This window comes from Dysidea avara, chromosome 10 (genome assembly GCF_963678975.1).
Source record: "Dysidea avara chromosome 10, odDysAvar1.4, whole genome shotgun sequence".
In the NCBI taxonomy this organism is placed as follows: Eukaryota; Metazoa; Porifera; class Demospongiae; order Dictyoceratida; family Dysideidae; genus Dysidea; species Dysidea avara.
The window spans coordinates 2,072,062-2,099,533 of record NC_089281.1 but is presented as its reverse complement, the minus strand read 5'-3'; the positions used below and the strand labels follow the sequence as shown (position 1 = coordinate 2,099,533).

The window sequence follows — 27,472 nt, the reverse complement described above, 5'->3', positions numbered from 1 at the left end:
GTGTTGATTGATCATAAAAATAAGTCACACAGGTTGAACTGTTCACAGCTGAATATTCTACAGGGAAATGCGTATGTAGCTGAAAGTTCTACAGGGAGCCTCATAATGTAACTGTACTCTTTGACTACTTGGTGAATGGTTTGTAGTTGGACTCACCACAGGGTGGCTTATTTCTAGCTGAAACACTCTACAAAATGTAGCCGAATTTTTATAATCTGTACCAACCTGGCAGACTCCTGTAAGCATTTGAGCATTAATTGGATGGCTGCATGCAGGTTTGAGGTTGCCCAGGTATAGTCATAGATTTTTTCTCCTTTCTCCACCTTTTAAAACATATATACTTTATGAAACAACTTTAAACAGGCTGTAGGACCAGACCTTCAGCACTTGAATAAATACATTTTGCAACATTTTTCAAACACTGTCATAGTGAAGAGTTACAACAGGTTAGTTGTAAAATGTATAGTTCCTTGCCATCTGATGGTTAGTTCCTTGCCATCTGATATTAAAGAACTTCATTCATTTAGAGATTTTCATGGTTGTACGAAAAGCCATTTTTTGTCAACTATGTAATTCAGTGTTATTTGTGTACTTGTATGTGTGGGTGGTGTAATGTATGCTATTGTCTTGCTTTGTGTTTATCTTGTATATTCTTGTATGCTTAGTTAATTGTTGTTTTTGTATCTCTCCAACAAGAAGGAACGGCATTGTGCCAATTGTTGTGAGTATAAAATAATAAATCAATCAAATCAATCAATCAATCAAATCAATCAATCAATCAATTGCATGTTATAACATGAGTAGAGCTATTTCACTTATTATAATGATCATATACTGATTGCATAGTTAATTGGATTCTTTAAGTTTACACAAAATAATAATAATAATAATAATAGCAAATCTCATACACTGTTTCCTTTTCATTTGATATAGTGGATGCAAATTAAGAGAGAAAACCATCATTATATGATGAAAGTAGCTATACAAAAACAACAACAGAGATTACAACAACAGCAGCAACAAATATGTGAATCCTCGGACAAACATATGACCACATATCAGATCCACCCAGTAGATCCATTGTGCAGGGGCGGATCCATACTTATGGAAAGGGGGGGCCAAAATGAACTGAGGCACTACATTGTCTAGTTTGGTAAGGTGAGACCAAAAACAAAAAAAGGTCACAGCCAGCTGACACTTCACCAACTACGGATTTATAGCTGATTTAGTACATAAAAATCCTTACATAGCTCGCTACACACTTCTCTAATACTGTAACTACTTTATTAGTGTGACTGCTCTATTAGAGTATCTCGATCTTGCTATACTAAAAATTTTGGAGGACTGTGGATATGGCTAGGCTGGCGCCGCCCGCCCCTTCGCATAAAGTAAGGGTCTGGTGAAATACAGATACTAAATCATTTCTAGCGCCCAGATTCGGCGCTAGCCAATTAGTGCATGCCAATGACGTTCACACAGAAATCGCCTTGGCAACACAATACTTTTGTTCGAATTGAAGTGCAATCATCTTACGTAACAAGCATTACGTGCGCTGTCTAATTGAATTCCTTTTGAAATGATTAGGTATTTGTATTTCACCAGACCCTTACTTTTTGCGAAGGGGCGGGCGGCGCCAGACTATGGTTCAGCTAGCTACATACAAAAAATAAAGGGGGAAAAACCGAATTACACAACAAAGTTGATGGTCCATGAGTTGAAGGATCCTTTCCAAGGTTTTATTTTACTTTTTTATTTTGACGTGCGTTCTATTAGAGTTTTTGCCAAAAAACACACGGACGATAGAAAGTGACACGTGATGTTTGCGGAAATGATTACCACGCCCACCTGGCACGTGTCGTGTAACATGATGCGCGAGTTTTGAACACAGATTGCAATTGTCGCTGTGCTTTGCTGAATACAGCCACAAAGAAGTGAGTACGTCCCTGACGACTGTTATAACCTCGCTGTCCGTGTGGGCGGTTTGAGTAAGTTAAAGGTTTGTTGCGTGTTGGTAATTGGGGGTGATAGAGAGTTCTCCGTTGTGTTTTTGGCTGTGTGGTAAACAGCCGGAGTTCATATTATTACAATGATGACAATGTGTTGTATACATAAATCATTAGTCTTGGTGTTTGGGCGTTTCAATTTTCATTCCATCACGTGACCCACTATCAACCAAATTTTTAAAGCAGCAGCCTTAGCCTTCTTGTTCACTGACAATTGTTTTCCCAGGTTTTGTCAATATGTATTGTGTGCATGAAGTTCACCACTAAAGGTCACATGTTTATTGTATGGTGTTGACATCTTTTACAAAGTACACATATAGTCTGGAATTTTCTTTCTTCAAACCTGTTGGAGTTAGGTGCTTCCTTATAACCTGCTCCTTCACATAACATTACAATTTGTGTTGCCATGTCTCTGTGTAACCTTGGTATTAGAATGGCTGGGGCACCTCCACACCCACTGGACATGGTTCAGGTCTGTCCAACTTGTTTGGAGAATTACAAATGGTCACGGTACACAACACAATTGAGGACAAGTAGATGTTTTGATCCTGATGTTCACACTCATGATCCTGGTCAATGGCCACTAACAGTTCTAGATCAGTCAGGTTTGTAAAAAAAACTGTGGGTATTGTGAGATATACAATACAGTATTTCCTTGCTATATATTGTATTTCCTTGGTGAATGCCTATATATTTCCTTAGTTGAATGCCGTCCTTCAATAGAAGCCGCACGTAAGTGGTGTCACAATTGATTTTGAAAGTAAGGGCTTGAGCGTCATTTTCAAGCATCAGGTCGAGTTTGAATAGTCACCACATTGATTTTTGGAGGTAATAAATGCTACGGCATTTAACCAAGTAAATATGATAATAGGTACAAACATTATGGAACCATTCAGTTTGTGTATAGCTTCTTTTGATTGAGATGAGGAAGTGATGTATGTACGTACATATTGTGTTTCCTCATACTAAAGCCCAGGCCTTTGTTTCTTTCTCAGCGTTTTGTATTGGCTTTGAAATGAGCAGAGCTTTTATTTGAGACCAAACGTTTATTTTGGATGGGTCTGTGTGACATCCAGTGTTAATTGAATAAAACATGATAGAATGCCTTTACTGTAATGGTAAGCACGGAGAACCTTTCTGCAATGTTTTGTACAAGCATAGTAATGAAGCCCTAGGGCGACTGGCAGATAGTTGTGATACATATTTGCATGAACATGGACTCGTACAAGTCTACTTGCATGTAATATCTTCATCCCTCAGATGGCTCTTAACTTAATGGTGATGAGTCTGAAAAGAATTAAGGCCACTAATTATAACAGTATAGACTCCATTAATAGCCCGGGCCTATAGTTGAGATCAGGTACATTCATGTACTGGACCTCACCCCCCTTGGGTTATAATCAAGACCATCCCCCTCCAGGATTATTTGAATGTGGCTTTTATACGGTACATAACTTAGATGCATGTAAAACTCTCTACTAGAGATTTGCGTAAGTTAGGTTGAAATGTGTAACAGATTATTAAGTGTTATAGGTGGCCAAACTATTTAGGATTGTAGTCATGTGGTAGTTATGCTGAGATGACCATACAAGTCTTGTTTAGAGGGGCTCTACCATATATATGTTCAGAGAAGCCACTGAATATTTCTTTTTACCATAAAAGGCTGGTAGAGTGTTTTAGCTACAGCCAAGCCCTAGTTTTGGTAATGGGCCACATTCTCCATAAGTAAGCTCTACTAAAGAAAGCTAACAGGTGTTATAATAGCCTTTGTGCTTTACAATAGTCTGAAGAGGAACGTGATGGTGTCAATACTGCAACAATTACCCTTTTATTTTATTAGGACACTTGGAAGCGGTCCGACCTTTGCCAGATGCTGTTAACAGAATTCGTGGTAACTTCATAATATGCAGAAATATCAGATCATATCGGAGTAGCTACATGTGTCGTAAGCAAGGCTGTAGCTATGCTCATTCTACAATGGAACGAAAAGCGTGGAATAGAGCCAAAAGGAGACGAGCAGGTTTGTGAACAGATCTTGACTGTACAGTTGTTAATGGTATAGATTTAGTCTTGTAGTAAAAGATTCTCTGAAACAAATTGTAGATGTGTAGTTGTTGTTATGTTATATATGGTACTTTCATGCACACTCTGGCGACCCTATTTTAGGTGCCTATAAGCATTCCGAAAAATAGGGTCTGGTCTGTCTCGCATTCAGGAGTTAGCAACCATATTAAGAGATCACGAATAGCGAAGAATCCAATCACGACAGTGATGCTTTAGGATTTCAATCAGTTACTTTATATGGGCACTTGATGTTTAGGTTGTGGAGGTGATATTTCTACTTTCCAAGGGAAGGCGTCTATTACACACTGGAAAATCGTCCCTGGTTTATTCACCCTGACACAAAAAGAACTTGTGCAACTTTATTCTGTGACTTTCGTCCCAGTATCTACTTACGTTGTGCAGCCACAATGCAATACTGCGATTTGATTGGACGCACCAGTTCTCGGTAACAGTGGCACAAGTCCTTGATTCTAGACAGACCAGACCCTGTTTTTCAGGGTGCTTATAAGCACCTAGAATACTCAATAGGGTCGGCGGTGCCAGACTAGCACACAATATCACTGATGTACTACATTCTTTAAGTTAATTATTGCTCATTATACTTCAGGGAGAACCCCATCAGTTGTTAGTACTTTTGGATCAAGAAATGTCTCACAACTTCAAGCAGGCAGCAATGTGGCTCATCCATTACCCAGACCAGTAAACAGTTTTGTAGTATTGTTCATGCATACTTACTTACCATTGTGCGTGTGTGTGTGTGTGCAAGACACATTGTGTGTGTGTGTGTGTGTGTGTGTGCGTGTGTGTGTGTGTGTGTGTGTGTGTGTGTGTGTGTGTTGCCTCACACACGCACACACACACACACACGCACAAAGTTTCTTAATGTGTGCAAGAAACTTTACTCACATTGCTCCAGTCTACCCAGCTGTTTAAATGGGGACCTGGTGGCCTGGTGTCAACTGGGGAAGCAGCCCACCCAGCTGTAACATCAATGGGTACCTGGTGTAAACTGGAGAAGCAAATGCCCAACTGTCCTTGTCTCGCTTAGTGGTTTTGGGGTTGTTGTGGAACTTTAGGTTCCGCAACCTCTCCATGAGACCTGGAGAGTCCTCCTGCGGGTCACTAGCCCTGCCCCAGGAGGATTTGCCTGCACAAGGCTCAAGTGCCTGAGTGGTGCACATACATCCCAGTGTTGGTTCACTGGGCTGCAATAGCTATGTTTCGTGGCTGCCGGAGGCTTTGAGGCTTTGTGTGAGGCAGCATATAGCAAGTGGCTAGAGAGCACTGGCATGACAACTGAAAGGTTCCAGGTTTGATTCCCTGTTAGGTCCAGTTGCTGTTGTTTCTGAGCAAGAAATTTTACTCGCATTGCTCCAGTCTACCCAGCTGTTTAAATGGGTATCTGGTGTTAACTGGGAAACTGTCCATGTCTCACACAGCAGGTGAAGGTCCAGGTGGGACTTTGGGTGCCCACACCTTCACCTGTGAGACATGGTGCAGCCTACCAGGCCTCAATTTTCCCTTGCCAGTTCATAGCACCTAAGTTGTTCACAAGTATTTCAGGGCTTGTTCACTGGTTAGGAGTAACCATGCTTGCATGGTAGCTGAAGGCTTTTGTGTGTGTGTTCTACAGTGTGGAAAATATATGTACTGTACATTTGTGTGTTATGTATACATTGACACAATGTTTGTCCACAATGTAATGTTGTATACACTCAGCTACCTAACAGACGAGCTACACAGATAAATCATAACCTTCCAAGCTATGCCACCATATCAAGAGATGCACTAGACAAAAGACTGTTGGAAGCTCCACTGACTTATGACAACTACCAGGACAAATTCCACACCTTATTGTATCATGAAGAGCTCGAACAAGAAAGAGTTTTTAGAGAAATGTTAGTAGCCATTTTGTAATGCTTAGTCTTTATATATTTCACATAGTCAATTGTTGTGAAGTACTCGCCCTAGTATTATGTGATTACTGATAGCGATTTTACCTTTCATTACAGGTGTGATGGTGTGTACGACATTACCACTTACCTACATCAAGATGGGACCATACATGGGTCAATACGTAACATGGCAACCACACAAGTTGCCTATGCCAGGCAGTCAGCAGAAAGTGTTCAGTTAATGATACCATTACCTAATTCATCAGATACTAGTCCAGCGTACACACCATCTATTCCAGCGGAGTTTCCCTCGCCACATGAACAAAGCTACCGAAGTAATGACATTATGCACTTTCACATTCCATTGGACTCCATGAGGATGGTTCATACTCACTGCACTTGGTTAGTCCAGAAAACTACCAACTTACAATGTCAAGTGAAATTTACGTTCAAGCATTTCTATTTTGCCAGTCTTCATAGATCACTTGAAAATCTAAAGCCGGCAGTAATCAGTAAGCTTGTTCCAAGACCTGAAGATCTAAATTTGAGCTTGAGAGAAGTCCGACTCCTTCCAAAACCTCCAACTGACATGCTCGACCTTGATTACGAATACCAGTTTATAGCTCTGAAGAAAGTAATGGGATGTAGTCCTAATGCTATCTTCCTGGTTACTGGTCCATTTGGTACTGGAAAGACTAGACTGCTTGCTACTGCAGCATACAACTTCCTCAAGTCACCTGATACTCGTGTGCTCATTTGTACTTGTCATGTACAATCAGCTGATGCCTACATCAATAACTACTTCGGTGCCATGATTGATGATGGTATCCTGGATAGAAGTGTTCTACTGCGATTAGTTGGAAAGCAAAGCCCTGACTGTCGTGTGTATGATGACTACCAATGCTACGTGTCTAATAGTTTCTATCCGGAAGTATTACGACAGAAGAGACTAGTTGTGACAACTTTTATCAGTACACAACAGTTGCTGCAAGTTAGAGCACGTCCTTTCACACATATTCTAATTGATGAAGGAGCTCAGTCTCGTGAGCCTGAGGCAGTAGCTCCACTTGGTTTGGCTGATGAGAATACAAAAATTGTGATAGCTGGAGACCACATGCAGGTGAAAATAAGATGTGTAATGCATGTGTGAATTATACTTGTGTATGTCGATGATTTAGTATGTTGTGTGTATGTGATAATAGGTGGGACCTCAAGTGCTAGTTCTTGGGGAAGAAGCTCAACAGCATGGATTAGCTACTTCATTGCTGCAACGAATGCACAGACATTATGAAGACAGCATTCAGTCAACAACACACTTGACATGTTAGCTAAAGTTGGTATTTTTGGACAGGCAACTACATTTTCTATTTTCTGTAGCTCCACTCCTCACCAACTATCGATGCCATGATACAATACTGCGTCTGCCCTCAGCTTTGTTCTTTGAGTCAACACTTCAAGCTCGTTCTACCAGTCAGCTCCACCCATCTTGTGTATCTGCTCTGGAGTTTGTGTGCACCTCACTGGATCAAACAAGATTGCACAACCGTCCTGATTTTGATGTTGGAGAAGTGGATATTCTATTAGAACAAGTAAGGACATGTGGTTGTGTTTAATGTTTGAAGTTAACCAAACCCCAATTTGTAAATGACAGAAGTGTCAAAATGATTGAATTTGTTTTACCAATGAAAGTTACTCATTCTTCCAGTACAGCGAGTCTTCTCAGTTATTAGTGATTGTACTATTAGGGCATTTTGTTGCTAGTAGGCGTTTTATTAGCATATAATCGAATAGAGCTCTTTACATGCATCAATGATCTTCACATATCGCTTTACCTACTGTAGCTCTAGGAACAAAGGAGTTTGGATCCTTGGATGGTACATAATGTGTTTTCATCTCCTCTAATAGAATGTGTTTGGTTGAATCATTCTAATTGAACAGTCCGTCATGGGTACTGATAGATGTGTTATAGAATATATAGTATTCCTACTGTGTCCATATTGCAAACTATAGCTTACAGCAGTTTCTCTCTAACGCAGATATACACCTGTAATAATATGAAGTTTAAACTTCTTGCTACAGGTAAAGGAGTATTTGACTACATGGCCAGTTGCTGAATGGGGACCTGTGGATTATACCAAAATCTGTGTCATGTCTCCGAGCGCTACTCAAGTTAGTTAATGTGTACTTCTCATTGCTACAAGTTCTGTGTGTATGTTGGAAGATCCACTTCATATTATCTCTTGATATATGTTAATGTTTTATTTTAGATTAGCAAGATTTACAGTGCTTTGAGGAAACAATGTTTCTCAAGACTACATGGAATTAGAATCCTCAAAACTTACCAGTTACAAGGTACGTACCTTAACTAATTGCCTCAGAAGGTTATATATTTAGTTATCGTTATGTTTATATTTTATTCTCAACATTACCGTACCTCTTTAAGAGTGATACATGTGTTGGTAACCTCATACATACTATAGGCATAATCTTTAAAGGCCCCATTTTGGAATTTGTGTGACAATCTGTAGGTACCTCCGAATTTATGTAATTATATGCAAAGTTATTGAACAAAGCTGGTTACTTTCCTCCCTCTTATTTGTAAAGGCCTGAGTATGGCTAAACGGAATAACTTTTAAAAGCACAATGTAAATTTTATGGCTTTACCCCTTGATGTTTTATTTCCTTTTTTTACCTTGTTGCAACTTGGTCCTAATTTTGCAAAAGCTTATGTGTGTGTGTGTGTTTGTGTTACGTTGCAGCTGAGAGAACCAAGCTTTACCAATATTGAAACAGTTTAAATTGTGTAATATCCTTGGTATTCAATAAGCCATTCTTGTATTGTAACTGCTCTATCATACAGCATGGTACTGTAGTACTGTATAGTTGGGATCATGGTACTGTAGTACTGTATAGTTGGGATCATGGTACTGTAGTACTGTATAGTTGGGATCATGGTACTGTAGTACTGTATAGTTGGGATCATGGTACTGTAGTAATGTATAGTTGGGATCATGGTACTGTAGTACTGTATAGTTGGGATCATGGTACTGTAGTAATGTATAGTTGGGATCATGGTACTGTAGTACTGTATAGTTGGGATCATGGTACTGTAGTAATGTATAGTTGGGATCATGGTACTGTAGTAATGTATAGTTGGGATCATGGTACTGTAGTACTGTATAGTTGGGATCATGGTACTGTAGTAATGTATAGTTGGGATCATGGTACTGTAGTACTGTATAGTTGGGATCATGGTACTGTAGTAATGTATAGTTGGGATCATGGTACTGTAGTACTGTATAGTTGGGATCATGGTACTGTAGTACTGTATAGTTGGGATCATGGTACTGTAGTACTGTATAGTTGGGATCATGGTACTGTAGTACTGTATAGTTGGGATCATGGTACTGTAGTAATGTATAGTTGGGATCATGGTACTGTAGTACTGTATAGTTGGGATCATGGTACTGTAGTACTGTATAGTTGGGATCATGGTACTGTAGTAATGTATAGTTGGGATCATGGTACTGTAGTACTGTATAGTTGGGATCATGGTACTGTAGTAATGTATAGTTGGGATCATGGTACTGTAGTACTGTATAGTTGGGATCATGGTACTGTAGTACTGTATAGTTGGGATCATGGTACTGTAGTAATGTATAGTTGGGATCATGGTACTGTAGTACTGTATAGTTGGGATCATGGTACTGTAGTACTGTATAGTTGGGATCATGGTACTGTAGTAATGTATAGTTGGGATCATGGTACTGTAGTAATGTATAGTTGGGATCATGGTACTGTAGTAATGTATAGTTGGGATCATGGTACTGTAGTAATGTATAGTTGGGATCATGGTACTGTAGTAATGTATAATTGGGATCATGGGAGTTTAGGCTTCCCTGTCCAGAAATATAAACCAACCTCAGTTTCTCTTCCTGCCAGCTTGGCAAGGCATAATCAAACCCAAAAATTCCTTCAGAGCAACCCTAAACCCTTCCAACAGCTACGACGCATGCATGCATCATGGGATTACCTTTGTCCTCCTTCTTGTCCCATATTTTCCACTACCACGTAAATGTTGATTCTAGTGAGTCATGGCTTCATAATCATCGAATACCCTGCGGAGTTGCTACAAGGTAAATTTGCTTTGGAAAACATGCAAAAGACTAGTTTTGCTATGCCTCATTGTTTTACAAATGTGACTGGATTTGCGAAAAGGTACCTTTTCCACACATTTTACATACCAGCAAGCAAAATGATGTAACCCTTGAGTCCTTGTATTGATTAATTTGCTCTTGGTTTCAAAATGCAGCCAGATACTGTAGCTACATCATGAAAAATTTCAGGCAATTATAAGCCATGACAAAAAAGTTATGACACTTCAAAGTTCAAAAAATGGGTCAAATTTTTTGTGTGTGAAAAAGGTACCTTTTTTTTCAAATCCGGTCACAAATTATGAATATTATTTTGTGAAATTCTATGCTACATATCAATTACATGTCAAATATCATCATATAGGTCTTGAATTCAGAGCTGTGTTTATCAGTGCATATGAAGCTACTGGTGCACATGGAGCTGCAGTTAATCCTACGAAGAGTATTTGTGATCAGTATGTGTTCAATACGATCATCACTAGAGCTCAGTCACTGGTGGTGTGTGTGGGAAATCCTTTCCTTCTCTTGTCCATCGAATCATTTAGTAAAAATATCAGAAAGTGCTGCTGGAAAGAATACCTTAAGAGATGCTTAGAAATTTCTTCTTTTAAAATTGCACCACAGTACCGTAGTAGCATGCCAGATATTCAGCCAAGCATTAGTGCTCTTTATAGAGAAGTTTTTGGTGACCTTCAGTCTTTTCTATCATCATCCTACACAAGAGTAGGTGACACTATCGGTGATAGTATTTTGTTAGCATACAAGAGAACTTTTCAGTCTCTTCCTCAGTGTGAGAAGTTGAAGGTAACCTTAGGAAAGATTGCTGATGGTGACAGGGGCTATGTTGTTCAAGTAGACAGAGATATTTTATCTGAAGATGAAGCAGAAGAAGCAGTCACTGATCCAAATTCCATTGAATGTCACCTTCAGTGTGATAGCTACAGGATAGCATGGGCCATACCTATTAACCCAGCACTGGATCCAATCAAAATTCAAGGCCTTGACAACAGGCGTCAAGCATTTGATGGTGCCCGTGTACAGGTCAGCTTATACAAAGACATTGAACGTAGTGGTCGTGTGACTAAAATTGTTGAGCAGAGTACTAAGTGGCAATACATATGTACTGTAGACCAGTACAATTCTATTATGTTTAATCCTGTTGATGGGAAAAGCCCAAGATTTGTAAATCTTCCTGGATTGTCTCGTGGATTGCTATTAAAAGCTGGCAATGTGAAGACCATAAGAAAAGAACTTGAAGTGAGGCAACACTCAGTAGCTGTGTTTGATCCTAATTCTTTCACTAATCCTAATGAAAGAAATACCGAAGATGGAAATGTTGATATAGAAATACCTCAAATTAGCGATGTGATTCCACTAAATGTTGCAAGACGTCTTTTGTTTGTGGTTTGGTATCTAAACTGGGAGAAGAGTCAACGATATCCTCTGGGAGTAGTGGTAGCTGCTATACCTAAGGGGTTGACATTTTTTCATGCTGAAAGGTACTTGTGTGCACAACACAACATTAATATTGGAACCAGTCCTACGAGAACAGCTGAATTACCTGCTGACTCCAGTGTGAAGGGAGATTACACTAATGTGTTCAATAATGGTATAATCATTGATCAGCCAGATGTTGCCTTTACTATTGAGAAATGTAAGAATGAGATAGCACGGTTTACGTTAGGTGTGCATGTTGTCAATGTAGCAAGGTTTCTTGAAATGAAGAGTGAAATTGATGTACTAGCTTGTCAGAGAGGAGCAACTCTTTGCAGCTTTAATCCTGATGGTGAGCAGCACGCAATGCTCCCACCCGCAGCTCTCAAGAAGTGGAGCTTTTGTCCCGGCAAATTGTTGAGTGCCATATCTGCATCATGTGATGTACAGCTTGTGGATGGTAAGGTGATGTTGTGCACTGAGTCAATTACAATTGTAGAAAGTTGTGTGTGTCCCACTGAACAGCTTACATTTAATGAAGCTCAAAAGATTCTTGAAAAGCAATTTGATCATGGAGCTTTAAATGGAGATACAATTGAAGGAAAGATTGGCATGTTGTATCTACTAACTAAGTCCCTGTGTTGTAGTCGCTTGCAGTGTGATGTACCAGTGTTGGATAACAAAGAAAATCCCCAGGCTCAGTTTTTGGTTGAAGAATTAACACTATGGATCAATAGAATTGTTGCAGAGCACATGTTAGCTAAGCCTCCATCATTTCCTAGTATCCTGTATAGACAACGTAAGCCAAACACCAGTCAACTGCAAAGTGTTGTAACAAAACATACAGCTGTGTTGCCATATCATCCTGTGAATAAGATGCTGTCACTATCTGTCGATAAGCCAACCAAACCTCTAATGATTGAGCAAAGTTGCTTCAAGAAATGTTATGAAAAACTTGCTGCAGGTAAATACGTTACAGCAAATGAGAAGTTATTGGAATCTCAACATCAGTCGCAGGGAACAGTTGCTTGTAAGGAGTTGTGCCTTATTGAGCCAAGCTGTGAAGTAGTTTGCTCATCAAGTTTGCAAAAACTGTCACCATTGCTTCTTGAACCAAATTCATATTTGGTTTCTGCAGAGAATAAAGAAATTATCCCATATGCTCATCATGGACTCCATTGTCTTCTATCTCACATCACTTCACCACTTCACTGCTACCTGGACATTGTTTCACAACGTCTGTTACTTAATGCATTAAACAGGAATGCACTAATTCCTTTGTTTCCTTACTCCCAAGAGGATATAGCCAACTTGTGTAAAAGCTGTCACACCAAACAAGAAGCTACTGTAAATTGCAAGCAAAGTTTTGATCAGCTTAATTTGACTCTGTCTCTTGCAGAATGTGCTCAACCATTTACAGCATATGTTGGCACTGCTATAGAGGGATTTGCTGATTCAAAGACCAAACAAGGGGTTAAAAAGGGAAGATTGCGGGTCATATTTCCTGATCCTGTTTTACACTGGCTTGATGAAAATCAATGCTGCATTACACTAAACAGCATTGTTTGTGGTAAATCTAAACTGGAGATACATGGAAACAACTGGAAATCTTCGTGGAGAGTAAAAATGACCTCATTTTCGGATTCCACTTCCGGCCAAGAATCTTCTTGCAGTGTGGCTAAAGGTGATGCAAATACTTCTAAATTCAAGATGGTTTTCATGGTACCAAGTCGTAATGATGATGATGATGTGAAGAGTTCCCCCCTAGTTAAAGAAATGTATACCATTAAACCTTACAGTTCTGTTGTTACCATAGCTGAATCAGAGTGGAGCAAATTTGAACAGTTTATGAGGTCACCTTGTGAAGCCAGTGCCACTCCCCTATTGAGGGTGTTAGAGAAAGTTCCTGCAGCTTCTACCTCAACAGAGACTATTATCGACAACCCAGCTGAATTTACAACTGTTGTGAAGAAGAGCTCAATGTGGTTATATGATGGTGAATTTACTATTGAGCCATACAAAGTTCTGAAGGTTTGGTTAAGTGCTACTGACAGGAAACCTGTTCTGATGCCATCCATCCAACTACTTGAGGTTGCTCCATTCTTGAACATTTGTATACAACACAACATGTCCCCTGCCAGTTGTTTTGCTAGTCCAATACTAACTATAGCATCAAAGGAGAGGTACAATGATATTGGAGAGTATGTTGGTCTCTGGGAAGATGTATTACTAGCCGAGGCGTCAACGCAGAGTATCAAAGAAGCAGAATTGAAAATCATCCGTGATGTTCAGCTAAAGTGGCCCACACTAAAGCAACCAGAGTCTTCACTGGATGACGTGTATTTTATTCCAGATGACAAAATTACTCTTACTCTACCAGATAAGTTTATAGCTTCATCATCAGATTTTTTCGGTTTTGATATTGGTGATTTAGTGTGTGTCAGATACAAGGTTCCCATGACTGGTACAACATTTGAGAGACACTGCACTAATTATGGTTTAAAAGATGAAAAAGGAGTGGTTGTGTTTCACTTTGTTGTGTTTGATCTAGGAAGAGATGTCACTGGGTCATTGCATGATATTTTCCTTAAGTTTGCCAGTCCACAAACTACCAGAATATCATCCTTTATGAAGGACTATCTCATGTCTAAACCATGTTGTGAACTACAGCTGATCTCTTTGAATGTTCCACACAGGTGAGTGTGTCAACCTAGACTGTAACAGCCTAACTGTATCAAAAGGGTACGTGGTTTATTAGCTGAATTTGTCATTTAATACTATATGCAGCCAATTGCCATCTTGATTAGGTAACTTTTTGTACTTCCTTTTTTGACGCTTGCCCTTTTTAATAGTGTATTGGTCTCGACTGTGTTTATTCTATTTTTTATATTTGAAAATATAATATATAGGCGTGTTTATAAATCTCTACGATCCTTGTTGTCATTGAAGAGAAATTCATTGGTGACTGACATAGCACTTGGAAGAATAGCAATTCATGGAGGTAAACATGTCTTATACTACATGGTAATGTGTATGTGAACAGTAGTATTATTTGTATTGTTGTACGCAGCTACTAGGGTGGATGAAAATGAAGTAGCCCGGTTTGTGCAGCATACGATTGAACCAGTTTGTAGGCTCTGGCCTCATGATAGTACGAGTAGACAGTTGAATGACTCCCAGCTCTATTCAATCTCGTTAGCTATGAAATATAAACTGCAGCTAATACAGGGTCCTCCAGGTTTGTAGTTGTTGCTGAATATTATTACTATACATCATTCAACTATGCAGTACATGTGTACATATACATTACAATTTTGTGTAAGTGCATATACACAGGGGTGTATTTACGGGGGTTTCCTGTGGTTCTGGAAACCTCATTTGAAATTTGAACTTGTAGGCTTGCAGCGGGAACACCAAACCATCACAGTTTGGCTGCACAAATATGTAGAAAAATGGGAATAGGGCAGTGTAGCTACAGTGTGTTAGGAAACCTACTTGAAAAAGGGGAACAAGAGTATGAATTTAACTGCATAAACATTAATGAATATCGAGATACTCTAATAGAATAGTTAGATGTGCATTCTAAACTATCCTAATAGAACATTCATAATGGATTACAATTTAAATGGTATAATGCAAAACTAGTTTGAAACATGTAGTGCCTAAATCAAAAGTTTTGAGTTTTTAATTAGAGAATTTGGAGGATCACTACAATACTACTAATCAGCCATAGCCATAATTGATGGGACTTAAAGGGAACTAGGAAACTAAAGCATATGTTGAAAATAGTATGTATGGTTGGTATTGTTGACAGAGCACAAACTAGTAAATTTTGAAGCATTTTAATGTACAAAATTTGTGGAGGCTGTACCCTCAGGCCCCTGCATCAATAACTCACTATCAAATCTGGAAACCACCTTGGAATAGCCCTGGATACGCCCCTGATATGCTTTGCTGTATAGTGTATTGAAGTACAGTGGTGTTTGTACTGTATTGAATAGTACAGTGGTGTTTGTACTGTATTGAATAGTACAGTGGTGTTTGTACTGTATTTATCATCATTCCACGCAGTATTATATAGGGATGTCGTGAATAATTATCACAAATTAATATTGTCTCAACTATGGTAATGATAACCTAATACATTATATATGTTGTTCAGCTAAACACGAGACAGGATATCATTCCATTTGAAAGTGTTTACATAGTCATCATAATTAATACATGACAACCGCTGATTTAGAACATCACTAGTTGAATCAGTATACAATACTGATTATTTCCACAAACAATTGCTCATCATTTTAACATGCATACATATTTTAATAATAGTTAAACCACTTTGTACATGTTAGTATATTCTATCATTTTCAGGCACCGGTAAATCTGTCACTGGAGCTCATCTTGCCTATGGGTTTGTCCATCACAACAGGAAGAATCCCTTAACCACTGGAGATGGAAAAATTAAATGTGTGATGGTGTGTGGGCCATCCAACAAGTCTGTTGATGTAGTATTAGGTGTGTAATATTCGCTTTCTTTGCTCATGCATAAACTACATAGTTAAGTTTGTGGTAAACAGATTATTTTTACTTTGAATTGCACAGATCTGCTGTTAAAGTTATCCGATCGTAATTTGCGTCTGTTAAGAATCTATGGTACCAGTATTGAAAGGAAAGATCACATTGGTCCTTATTATAATAAAGAGGTTAAGATTTGTACTATCACTGATGTGTGTGTATTGTGTGTACTTGTTTGTGTTGTAGGTCTTTGCTGATGTTGCCACAGAACAAGTTTGTAGACCTGAACACAAACATTATGCTCTCCACTGGCTAATCCGCTCCACCGAGTGCTCCTTGCAAGATGAAATACTAACAATGGATAGAAAATTTGATCAGTAAGAACTCCTGAATAGCAAAATGTGTTGTGCACACATACACATACATGTGCACACACACTACGTACATGCATGCACTCTTGTGCGTGCATGCAACTGTAGTCACACACACACACACACACACACACACACACACACACACACACACACACACACACACACACACACACACACACACACACACACACACACACACACACACACACACACACACACACACACACACACACACACACACACACACACACACACACACACACACACACACACACACACACACACACACTCTACATGCACTCTACATACACACACACACACACACACACACTCTACATGCACTCACACACTACATACGCACTCACACACACACACACACACACACACACACACACACACACACACACACACACACTCTCTCTACATGCACGCACACACTACGCACACACACACACACACACACTACATGCACGCACACACTACACACACACGCACACACACACACACACTCTACATGCACGCACACACTACGCACACACGCACACGTTAAAACAGTAAAACAATATAAAAGGTGGAATGAATTGCTTACATAGTAAGGAAACCTTACAATACATAGCAAGTAATGTCACAAACTCTACACAGACTAGCTCAAGAGAAGAAGGTACCAAGTATCAATGATAGAGCAAGGTACAGGAAAGTCATAAGGAAAGCTCAAGAGCAAATTATTCAACGAGGATATGATATTGGTTAGTTAACATGTCACTAAGCCTGACAGACATGTGTCTACTCAATGTTTTATAGTTGTACTATCAATCAATACATGTGCAATTATCCTGTTATTCTGTAGTATTGTGTACCTGCAATGAGGCTAGCAGTGCAAGGGTCACACAAAACATTGCTCCTGTACAAGTTATCATTGATGAGGCTGCTATGGCAACAGAACCAGAATCAATGGCTGCAGTGAAGTTAGCTATAGAGAATGTAACACTAATTGGGGATCATATGCAATTGCAGGTGAGATTTTTTGTTAGGAAAATGTTGATGTTTTTTCCATTGATATAAGCAGCCACGTGTAATGGGCTGAAAATGAAGTGTAATAAGCACTTTTCAGAAATTGATTGTTGGGTTGCATGAAAATAATAAGTCTGGCACCATTCTTCCTTTTGATGCTCACCAGTTATAATTATGTTACAAAAATAGTAAACAAACGAGTACAAGGAAAAAAATTGAAATTTTAAGTTCAAATAGACCAAAGAAAAAGCTGTGAAGCAATGAGGATTTAATCCCTAATTCAGGGATCCACTAGTATATCTTCAGGTGTGGGTGACCTCCCTTGTTTCACTATTTTCATTTCTATGATCCCTAATCAAACTCATAATTCCTACCACTTGTTAATATGGCCAATCATTACAGTGAAAGTACTCATGCTTGTGGATGACTGATAGTTCCAAGATATGCTGTGCTCATGCAGTTTGTGTTCTCTGCTTCTCTTGGGTTACTACAAATGTGTCGGCAGCTTGTAGTTATGTACTTTAGTGTTATTGTCTGTGCCTTGTTGTGTATTTAGTTGTTTCTGTATCTGTAGCCAGTCATTAACTATCGTCCAGCTGGTGATTTTGGTTTGAGTGCATCATTATTTCAACGCTATGCTGCCCCACCTGAGCAGAACACCAAGCAACCTGGAACACCAAGAGGAAGGCAACCCATTGAAGAGCGTCGTTTTCTTCGATTGAATATCCAATATAGAATGGTAATGGAGATTATCATTATGTGTCAATTTGTATTGTTTTTATTACAATTGGTAGCACCCCAAGATCTGTGAATTTCCATCAAAGTTGTTCTATGATAATGAACTGAACACTGATCGTAGCACTACTAGTAATTTCATCAAGATACAAAAGTTCTGGCCACAGGGACCAGACTGTCCACTAGCATTCTGTAACATAGAAGGTAGAGAGGGTGGTGCCCATTCTGGTAACAAGAGATCCAGTGTGTTTTCAAAATGCAATGAACTTGAAGCCAATAAAGTGGTGTGTATATGTGTTGTGTTATTATTATTGCCTTGTTGTGCACGTGTGTCTTTACAGCTCTGCTTCTGTCATGTTAGTTATTTAGCTGTACACACATTCCCTTACAGGTGGAGATCGTTGCAGTTCTGTGCAGAGTAAAGAAAATAAGAGAGGAAGATGTTGCTGTACTGACACCCTACTCATCACAGAAAGCTGTCATATTAGATAAAATGGAACAAAGATCATTAAATGTGACTGTTCAGACCGTTACCGAAAGCCAAGGTAAGGTATATATGGTCTTGTCTGCAGTGTTAATATTTCCTAGACTTAACTGTTATATTAGAAAATTTGAGCTTCAAGTATGACTGTTGTATTCACTTGGTAGTAATTGTCCTGTTAGCAACTAGTAAATTAAGTATATTTTACAGTTTGTGTCTTTGTGACTGTTTCATTAGATCTTGTAGTTCTCTGTTAGGCTGTTCCCCAGTGTCTAATTCACAAACCAGTATGGCATTACGTATGTACAAGAGTTAACAATAGAGAAGAGCTCTTATTAAATCTATTACCAATTGTTAGTGGCTATACATTCCTCCTTTAGCATATTTCAAGGCAAGTCTTTTGGTTTAGAGTAGAATGTCAGTATTTTACAGATGGTAGTGGGATAGGTTATGGCTTTTGTTTAAGCTAAAACATACTGTAAAGTTTTTGTAGTGTATAGTCAAATATTTCTGTGGCTGACATTACTTGTATTTTATCATGAGCTAAAATGATTTTTTCCAGGTAGAGAATTTGGTTTCGTTATCTTGTCCATTGTGCGCTCACAACCACGACACACAATCAGTAACAGGAAGGCTGTACAGCCAGACAGGAAGTGGCTACTAGATCATCTTGGGTTTGTGACCGACAAGCATCAGATTTGTGTTGGAATAACACGTGCTAAACACGGCTTAGTGATTGTGGGTGAGTTCTAACAAATCAGTAGTGTATAAGTCTTGTAACAGTATTGATCTAGATAAATTGTCCTGTTCATTTTTATACTAGGAAACAAAACATTACTTGGTTATGATGATACATGGCACAAACTGATTGATTACTACACACAAAATGGATATATGAAATCAGCCGATGCCTTTCCATGAGCTTAAGATAAATATCAAATTTGATAATTGTTAATACTACTCAAAATAATTGCAATTATTTACAATTACATATTATACGTATATCTGTATACTTGTACATGTATAGGTTATTTATTGTATGGGGTTGTAATGATGTTCTACGAGTATCCATTGTGTGTTATTAGGTGTCAATGATGTAAATGTATGTACAATGTAATGATTTTATTACTATTTCTAAAATGCAATAATTCATTATCTATAGGTAAAACTACCTTGCAAGATTAACTTCAAGCCAATTTTTCTTGCTGAATCATTTTCTGGGCTTGGGTGTCATGTACTTAGTACCCAAATTGAGATACTCCAATAGGTCTGTCACAATGTCAAAATAGCTAAGAATAAGTTGCAAAAAACTGCTGCATAACTCTCGTATTCAATCTCAAAGGGTCCCTCAGAAATAAAGCACACTGTATGCTCCCTACACTACTATACTAACATAGCTAGTGTTAAAAGTGACTAGGCCCTGGCATCATGTAAAGTTTGGCTATGCCCCACGCATATGATTTAGCTACTGTGATTGCTAACTAAAATTAAAGTATCCTAAACTCCGAATTCAGTACTTCTAAATTTTCAAAAATTTCTGGAGACTTGTCTATACTAATTTCAGAAACCCACTTTTAGATCTAACCCCCTCTGAAATTTTAAAGCCAGGTTGTTGATATTTTTAGCTGGTCATTACAATTTAAAAACTTATAAAAAATACACAAACAGGTATAAGAAGGTGGTCACCACCAAGTGCAACCTCTGCAGGAGCTGGGTTTGTAGTATCACACCTTACCACTGTATCACCACTGATTGTTGCCAACTCCTCTTGTTTTGCACCATTTGAATGTTACAAATCTAAAATGATGATTATAATTCTCTTCAAGGAGAATATTCTTAGCGAGGAACTTCCCAGAATGGTCAGAGGATAAATTTATATGGACAACTATATTTTGTATTTACTGTAAGTTTTTAAAAAAAATTATTGATTTCCTTGCCAAACTCATTTGTGTGGGTGTAGCTACTACTGTCCCAACTGTGGTAGTGTGTTCAAGGATTCACATCACTCAACTTATGTAATTGCACTGGTTCCTTTTTCTTTGCAATTACATGTACAAGCTAGGGGTCAGGAGTCTAGCCTCAGGGTTAACGACTTTACTTAAAAATGTAATAATCACTGGAGCCCTGGCAAGACAATAGTACTTGGGGGACTATATAACTCTTGTCTGGTATATAGCTGGGAAGATCAACAATATAAAGCTTATAACAAGGTGGTAAATCCTTTTTAAAGTTGTGAACAAAACCTGCAAAAACAGAGTCATGACCCTTGGTCAAGTACAATGGAATAACCAGTTAAAACATGGTTGGTTGTAGGCTGAGTAGAGTGACAAGGGTCTAAATAATTATAAACCAGATTCAATAATGTTGGTAAGGTGTCACAACCGGCTTGCAATAAGAAAGTTGCTTTTCAGGTAAGCCATACATCTTTTTTTCACAGGGGACATTTTTACTATATCCAGAAATCTATTCTGTAAAGTCAACAATTCGAGAGTAGAATTCCAATAATCAACATGAGAGGAACGTAAACTGCTACAAGCCTTGCTTTTAAAAATAGATAAGTGGATGTTAGAAACTGATGCCTTAGCAGCAGAAAATACAACACCTGAAAGTCAGGAGATAGGAGAGACTGATGCCATTCAACAATCATTGGATCAACAGAGCATTCAATAGCCAGGATATAAGACAGTTTAGCTGACTCCCTGAGATGAGGCAAAAATGGAAGGTCTAAAACATCAGGATGAAAATTGAAAAACAGTTCCTGTAGTGCAGTTATGAGGCAAATTTAGCCACTGTTTAATACTACAGATGTTGATAGCATTACTATTAAATAATAGTTATACGGGCACAATGTGGACCGGAGTCTATGAAATTTATAAACCCGAAGGCCCGGGCTGTAGCGCACGAGCGAAGCGAGGGCGCTACTAAGGGCCTGAGGGTTTATAAATTTCATAGACTCCACATTGTGCCCGTATAACTGCTTTAGACTCTATTTCACATTACACTCAGATCACTTACCTCATCCATGGCTGTTTCTGCTGTAGGCTCGGCAAAAGCGGCTGGTTTTCTTACGATAATACTAGCGCCATGGCAACTATGCGTCCTCACGTGACTAAATAATCGGCGCTCGTTAAATCACTGCACGTGAACAACGCATAGCGATTGGACAAATCCGATTTTGAACGTATGTCATATTGTGCTTAAAGGCGTGGAGTATATTAGAAAACAAGGTGGAGTATACGAGATTTATTACCCACCCAAAACAGCCTAAATAGAGTCTAAACATTGAGAATTGTGTAGTGGGCACAACTCAATGACCATTAAAATGAAGGGATTTGGGAGGTTGAAACTCAAAGCAGATGTCAGCAGCCTTCAGCACTATTATTATTATTATTAGTGTTACTGTGCAGAATATCTATACTCTATTTCCACAATGTGACCACAGTAAGATCAGACGATGTATTGTTATACTCTATCATACGTTCTGAAGCAGACTGTGTCCACTTGCAGGAGGATGTTACATCAATGGTCCATCACATGGCAAATGGTATTCAATCCCTTCAAGTGTGAATTTTTGACAAAAGGAATCATATCTCATACCAGTATCATATCAATGACCCTATCATAACACAAGTAACACATGCTGGGAGTTGCTATTGATGAAAAGTTGTCATGAAACAAGCATATTCTGAAGATAACCAACAAAGCCAGGCAAGTCAATGCATTTTTGTACCATAATCTTTCTCACTGTCCTATACATAATAAGTGTAACATCATGGTTCATCCTATGCCACTGGTACCCTCACACTTACCTTAATATTGACTTAATAGAACGTACTCAAAGAACTGCTGCAAGATTTTGTAAACTTTCCAGTGTTTTTAAAATGTTGATTGTGTAACCAGCTTAGCTTACCCACCCTACAGCAGAGAAGAAAGCGAAGTATGATGTACAAGATAATTCATAAACATCCCTACCTGTTATTTCATTCCTAAGCAAAAATTCTTTGAAGAGGATATTACACTCAACTAATTACACTCAACTCATTACAAAATTAACTTGTACAAATTATCATTGTAATCAAACTATGGAATAGTTTACCCCCATCTGTAATCAACTCCCCTATATACCTACCCTTAATTGTTTTTGTATTAATCTAGATAATTACATGCATAACACCTGTGCATTGTTCCCTGATAATACACTGGTTACATGGCTACTGCAGTTGTTCAGAATGACACGTTGGAAATGGTTATAGTCTAATATGATCCAAGCCACCATAAAAGGAGCCATGCATGCCATAATGGTTGAGTTTGTAGCACCAGACTATCATAATTTGGCAGCACAAATATACAGGAATAAGGCAGGGCAGTCTCATGCCTAGGCTGCATTTTTTTCCATTTAAGGTGGGGAAAAGAGGAGACCTTGTTTCCTGCATCAAAAGGGAAAAAAGTGGTCTGGGAGTGAGACAGTGCACATTTAATTTTCAAAAGTGGGTTAAAAGAGAACAAGGGTATACCTAGTATTTAAAAGTTAAAATACTCTAATAGAGCAGGCAGTAAAAACTACTCTAATAGAGCATTCATAACGGGATTTAAATGGGCATTGATGAATAATATAATTATAAACTAACTAATTTAAAGGATATTACAGCACATGATCAAGCTAAAACTAAAAGAGGCAAAGCACTTCAGTGGATACCAGGTAGGGCATATCATACAGTATGATAGTACTGTATAGTAGGGACCACAAAGGTGTAGGCATGGCCCATGAAAAAAGTCACCAAAAACCAGCCTCGATTTTCCCTGATGATGATAAGGCAGTATTGGTTAGGTAAAACTAAGCCCAAACAAGCTTTCAGATTGACCCGAAACACTTGCAACAAGTTGCTACAGAATTTTTAAAAATGATTAAATGGAATTTTCTACTGACTTGACTGACTGGTGCCTTCAGACAAGCGTAACTCAATAACAGCTAAGATTACAGGCTTGATTTTTTCATTGTTTGATGTTGATTCAACCCAAGAGGTGCCTTTTGGCATACCGCAGTATGTATAATGCATTCTTCGTGGACTTACCAGTGTCCTCCTTTGTGTCCCATTCATCTTGGCTGACAGCGAAAGGTGTTTGTTGTTTCTTTCTTTATTTTTAGCATGTGATGGCTTCCCATCATAACGGAAATCATCCATATTTTTTGTAGTGGCTACTTTGATTGCAAAGGTGCTTTTCGAACAGTTCTTGATTCATACTGCTGTGTAACAGGTTGAACATAGCTGACATTAATCGTAATGGGTACTTCACTTTTCAGACAGCAATTAGTAGCTGAGGCATGCAGATGCGGTATGCGTGAGTTCACCACTCATAATTTTATTTTACTAACAAGTACACAAAAATATTTGGAATTTTCAACTAGAGTAGGGACCATAGCACATCAATAAAAAGTACTGAAACAAGCTGGAGTAGCTAGTGTACAATATTAAATCATAGTAAAACAGTAAGAAGTGTTATAGGGTAACACCACCAATTTCCGGACACTTATTTATTTAAGTGATTGTATCTGTAGAACTAAAACACTTATCATGTATTCCAAGACTAAGAGGAGATGATACTGCTGACAGTTGATTTATACAATCCTTATTCCTATACTTCTCCCCATGTACTTGAAAGTCCCTGAATGGCTGGTAAAGGCTACATTTAGTGGACAAAATCACTAATGGATAAGTTGAATAACCAAATAAATAAAGATAGGAGACTACACATACAACAAAGTTAAAATAGTTCCCTGGCCATCTGATATCTAAGCATGAGCCAGATCAACATCATTCAGTGCTGTAACAAAAACTCTGTGTAGTTCTTTCTTCCTCTTTTGACACTTCAGCCATGGTACAACATAAATAGGGGTACAAACAACACAACCCAGCTATAGATCATACCTGTCCAATAAATGGTGACAGTAAGATAAATCTTTAAAAGCTCCTCATAACATCAAATGAAAAGGTTACCACCCATTGGGGGGCCCAATTATTGCAACATTTGTTGACCTTACCTGACCATATTAGGCTATGTGTTAAATTTTTATGCTTTAATGATAAACGGTTGCAAAGTTATTTTAAAATATTGTCATTTATCATGACCCTCAAAGTACACATTTTTCATATAGCATCTCAACCATTGTTATTCTTACCCTCAAATCTCCACTGTGCAAGATACTTCTAACATATCCTTTGTGCCGCACGTTAACAAGTGATGCATGCACAGCTGTAAGAAAATCAAAGCAAGACCTAGATGCGTCTAGATTTGTGGCTTCACAGAAGCCATATTTGGGTAGTGTCCATACAATGGACGTGTCTGTTAAATGGTGGAATTACCCTACCTACTGTGCATTTCTTGAGCACAGTATAGGGATATAACACTTCTTATTGTTTTACTATGATTTAGTATCGTGCACTACTCCAGCTTGTTTCAGTACTTTTTATCAATGTGCTATGGTCCCTACTCTAGTTGAAAATTCCAAATTTTTTTTGTGTACATGTAGTCTATGGATTGAGTAACTGACTGACTGATGCCTTCAGACAAGCATAACTCAATAACGGTTAATTAAGGCTATGGCCGGACTTGATTTTTTCACATCGCTTCAGCCAGACAGGTGCCTTTTGGCATACTGCAGTACATACAATGCATTCTTCATGGACTTATCAGTGTCCTCCTTTATGTCCCATTTATCTTTGTTGACAGCGAAGTGTCAATTTGGCGGTAGTGCATGATGGCTTCCCTTAATTCATAACGGAAATTGTCTATTTTTCATAGTGGCTACTTTGATTGTAGAAGTGCTTTTGAACAGTTCTTGATCCATAATACTATGTAACAAGTTGAACATAGCTGACAATGAAGCATAATGGATACTTCACTTATCAGATGATAATTGATAGCTGGCGCATGTGGTGCCACATTACTTTCTTTTGATGGTGGTATGCATGGGTTCACCAGTCATAATAATTTTATTTTACAAAAAAGTTAACAAACAAGTACACAAAGAATTTTAAACTAGAGTAGGGATCATAGTACATTGATAAAAAGTACTGGAGTAGTTCATGATATGATATAAAACAATATGAAGTGTTGACCACTAAAGATGGACATAAGCCATTATTTCTGTAACTCTCTAATAAAGCAGTCAACCAGGTTTGGATTTTTTTTTAGCAGTGAACAGTAATCGCTTGAAGAAAAATTGAAGGGTTTGCCTCTAAGACAATTGCTATGTGCACTGTATGAGCTTATGAATTCCCTTCACATGTTAAAGAAAAGCTTACTGTCACATTATCACCATACAAATTTGAAGTTGTATGGATTTCATTGGTTAGATTGGCAACTGATCTAACAGAAGATATCGATTAGTTCTCAGTAAACTACTTCTGTTATATGGTAAATACTCTAATAAAGCAGTCTGTTGATTTTTGTATAATTTTTGTACATCAGCGTCTCGCCATTTATAAAAAATAAATAAATAACAGCCCTATAATATCTAAGATAAACTCATAATAATTTCCATAAACACTCTACTATGCCAGATTCTTACAAATAATATCTCTGATACTAAAACAATTGAACATTTGATTAAAGGTTGTTACACATTATGTATAAAAGAAGCTATTGAAATCAGTTTTAAACGCCTCTACATGTGTTATAATTACATACACTGTAACATACAGAATAAATACAGCATGCATCAGCGGGGCCGCCCAGAGAAATTAAGGGGCCCAGGGCAAAGAGTTAAAGTGGGGCCCTTGACCCAAGTTGTAAGGTGAAGACCAAAAAAAAAAAAAAAAAAAAAAAAGGTCACAACCTGTTGGCAATGACAATAACTACCCATCACCAACCATATCTCCTTATCTATAAGCTTGCTACACTGCTCCTCTGAAGAATACTGTGACTGCTCTATTAGAGTATTTAGATCTGACTGCTCTATTAGAGTATATCGATCTTATAAACAGGTATTCAGGGGGCCCTTCATGGGGCCTCCTGGGGCCCCTTTCAGGCTGGGGCCCGGGGCAAAATGCCCCAGTTGCCCCCCCCCCCTGTGGGCGGCCCTGTGCATCAGCTATACCGTTAGTATATGTTAAAGCATTTCGCCTCGTGCTTTATTAGCATCTCGGCCGCGCGCCTCGTACTTTATTTTTCATATAGCACTCGCGGCTATGCTTTAAATGATTTATGGAACTTTCTAGTCGTGTAGCTTCACCATACACTAGGACTCGTAACTAACAATCGTTTCACGAATTATTAGCAGCCTGAACGCACACAAACTAGTTTAACAAAGTAACTCACGCGTATTTCACCATAGTTTGGCATAGTAGACGTTCATCGCGTCTTTTGGCAGGTTTTGCTCGCAACCCACAATCGATTCTATTGTGAGTCACATGGTGAAGTATTTCCGTGATATCTCCAGGACTTGTCCGTTTACATTAACAAACGTAACAGCAACGTTACCTTCTCCCACCCATCATCGAAGCATTTAGGTATGTCTATAAAAGCAATCCAGTGGTAGAACTCGTATTGGCTGGGGTGATTGATCACTCAGCGCGGCGAGGCTATCAGCCTTTACCAGCTTGGGTGATTAGTCGTACTGGCGCGAGCCCCGTAGGCTATTAGCCTACAATAGGGCACGTGGGCAACTGTGCCTTATTGCCCACAAAGAGTGTATTGAACAAATAAAGCACTCTTTGTGGTCAATGAAGCAGTTGGCCGGCTGAGAGTGTACTTTATGAAATTTAAAGTACACTTTTTCCTTTGATCTCGCCCACGCAAAGTT

General features: G+C 38.6%; 1 protein-coding gene across 4 annotated transcripts; it reads left to right on the top strand.

Annotated features, from left to right (window-relative positions):
• Positions 1-1,844: 1,844 nt before the first annotated feature.
• LOC136268387 (3'-5' exoribonuclease HELZ2-like) lies at positions 1,845-19,826 on the top strand. 4 transcript variants are annotated; one of them, XM_066063709.1, is made up of 23 exons: positions 1,845-1,931; positions 2,424-2,608; positions 3,844-4,023; positions 4,675-4,766; positions 5,787-5,965; positions 6,080-7,082; positions 7,165-7,285; positions 7,340-7,551; positions 8,042-8,131; positions 8,230-8,314; positions 10,481-14,246; positions 14,460-14,551; positions 14,621-14,788; positions 15,925-16,068; positions 16,156-16,256; positions 16,315-16,445; positions 17,085-17,188; positions 17,290-17,456; positions 18,028-18,192; positions 18,248-18,472; positions 18,580-18,733; positions 19,232-19,411; positions 19,493-19,826. In XM_066063709.1, exons 2-23 carry the CDS (start codon positions 2,437-2,439, stop codon positions 19,588-19,590), a joined length of 7,629 nt encoding a protein of 2,542 aa, XP_065919781.1. In that variant the 5' UTR covers positions 1,845-1,931; positions 2,424-2,436; the 3' UTR covers positions 19,591-19,826. The 4 variants fall into 4 exon arrangements, with proteins under 4 accessions (XP_065919781.1, XP_065919782.1, XP_065919783.1 ...); XM_066063710.1 differs by having other exon boundaries at positions 1,851-1,996; positions 2,436-2,608; XM_066063711.1 differs by having other exon boundaries at positions 1,852-1,985; positions 2,436-2,608.
• The last annotated feature ends 7,646 nt before the right edge of the window (positions 19,827-27,472 follow it).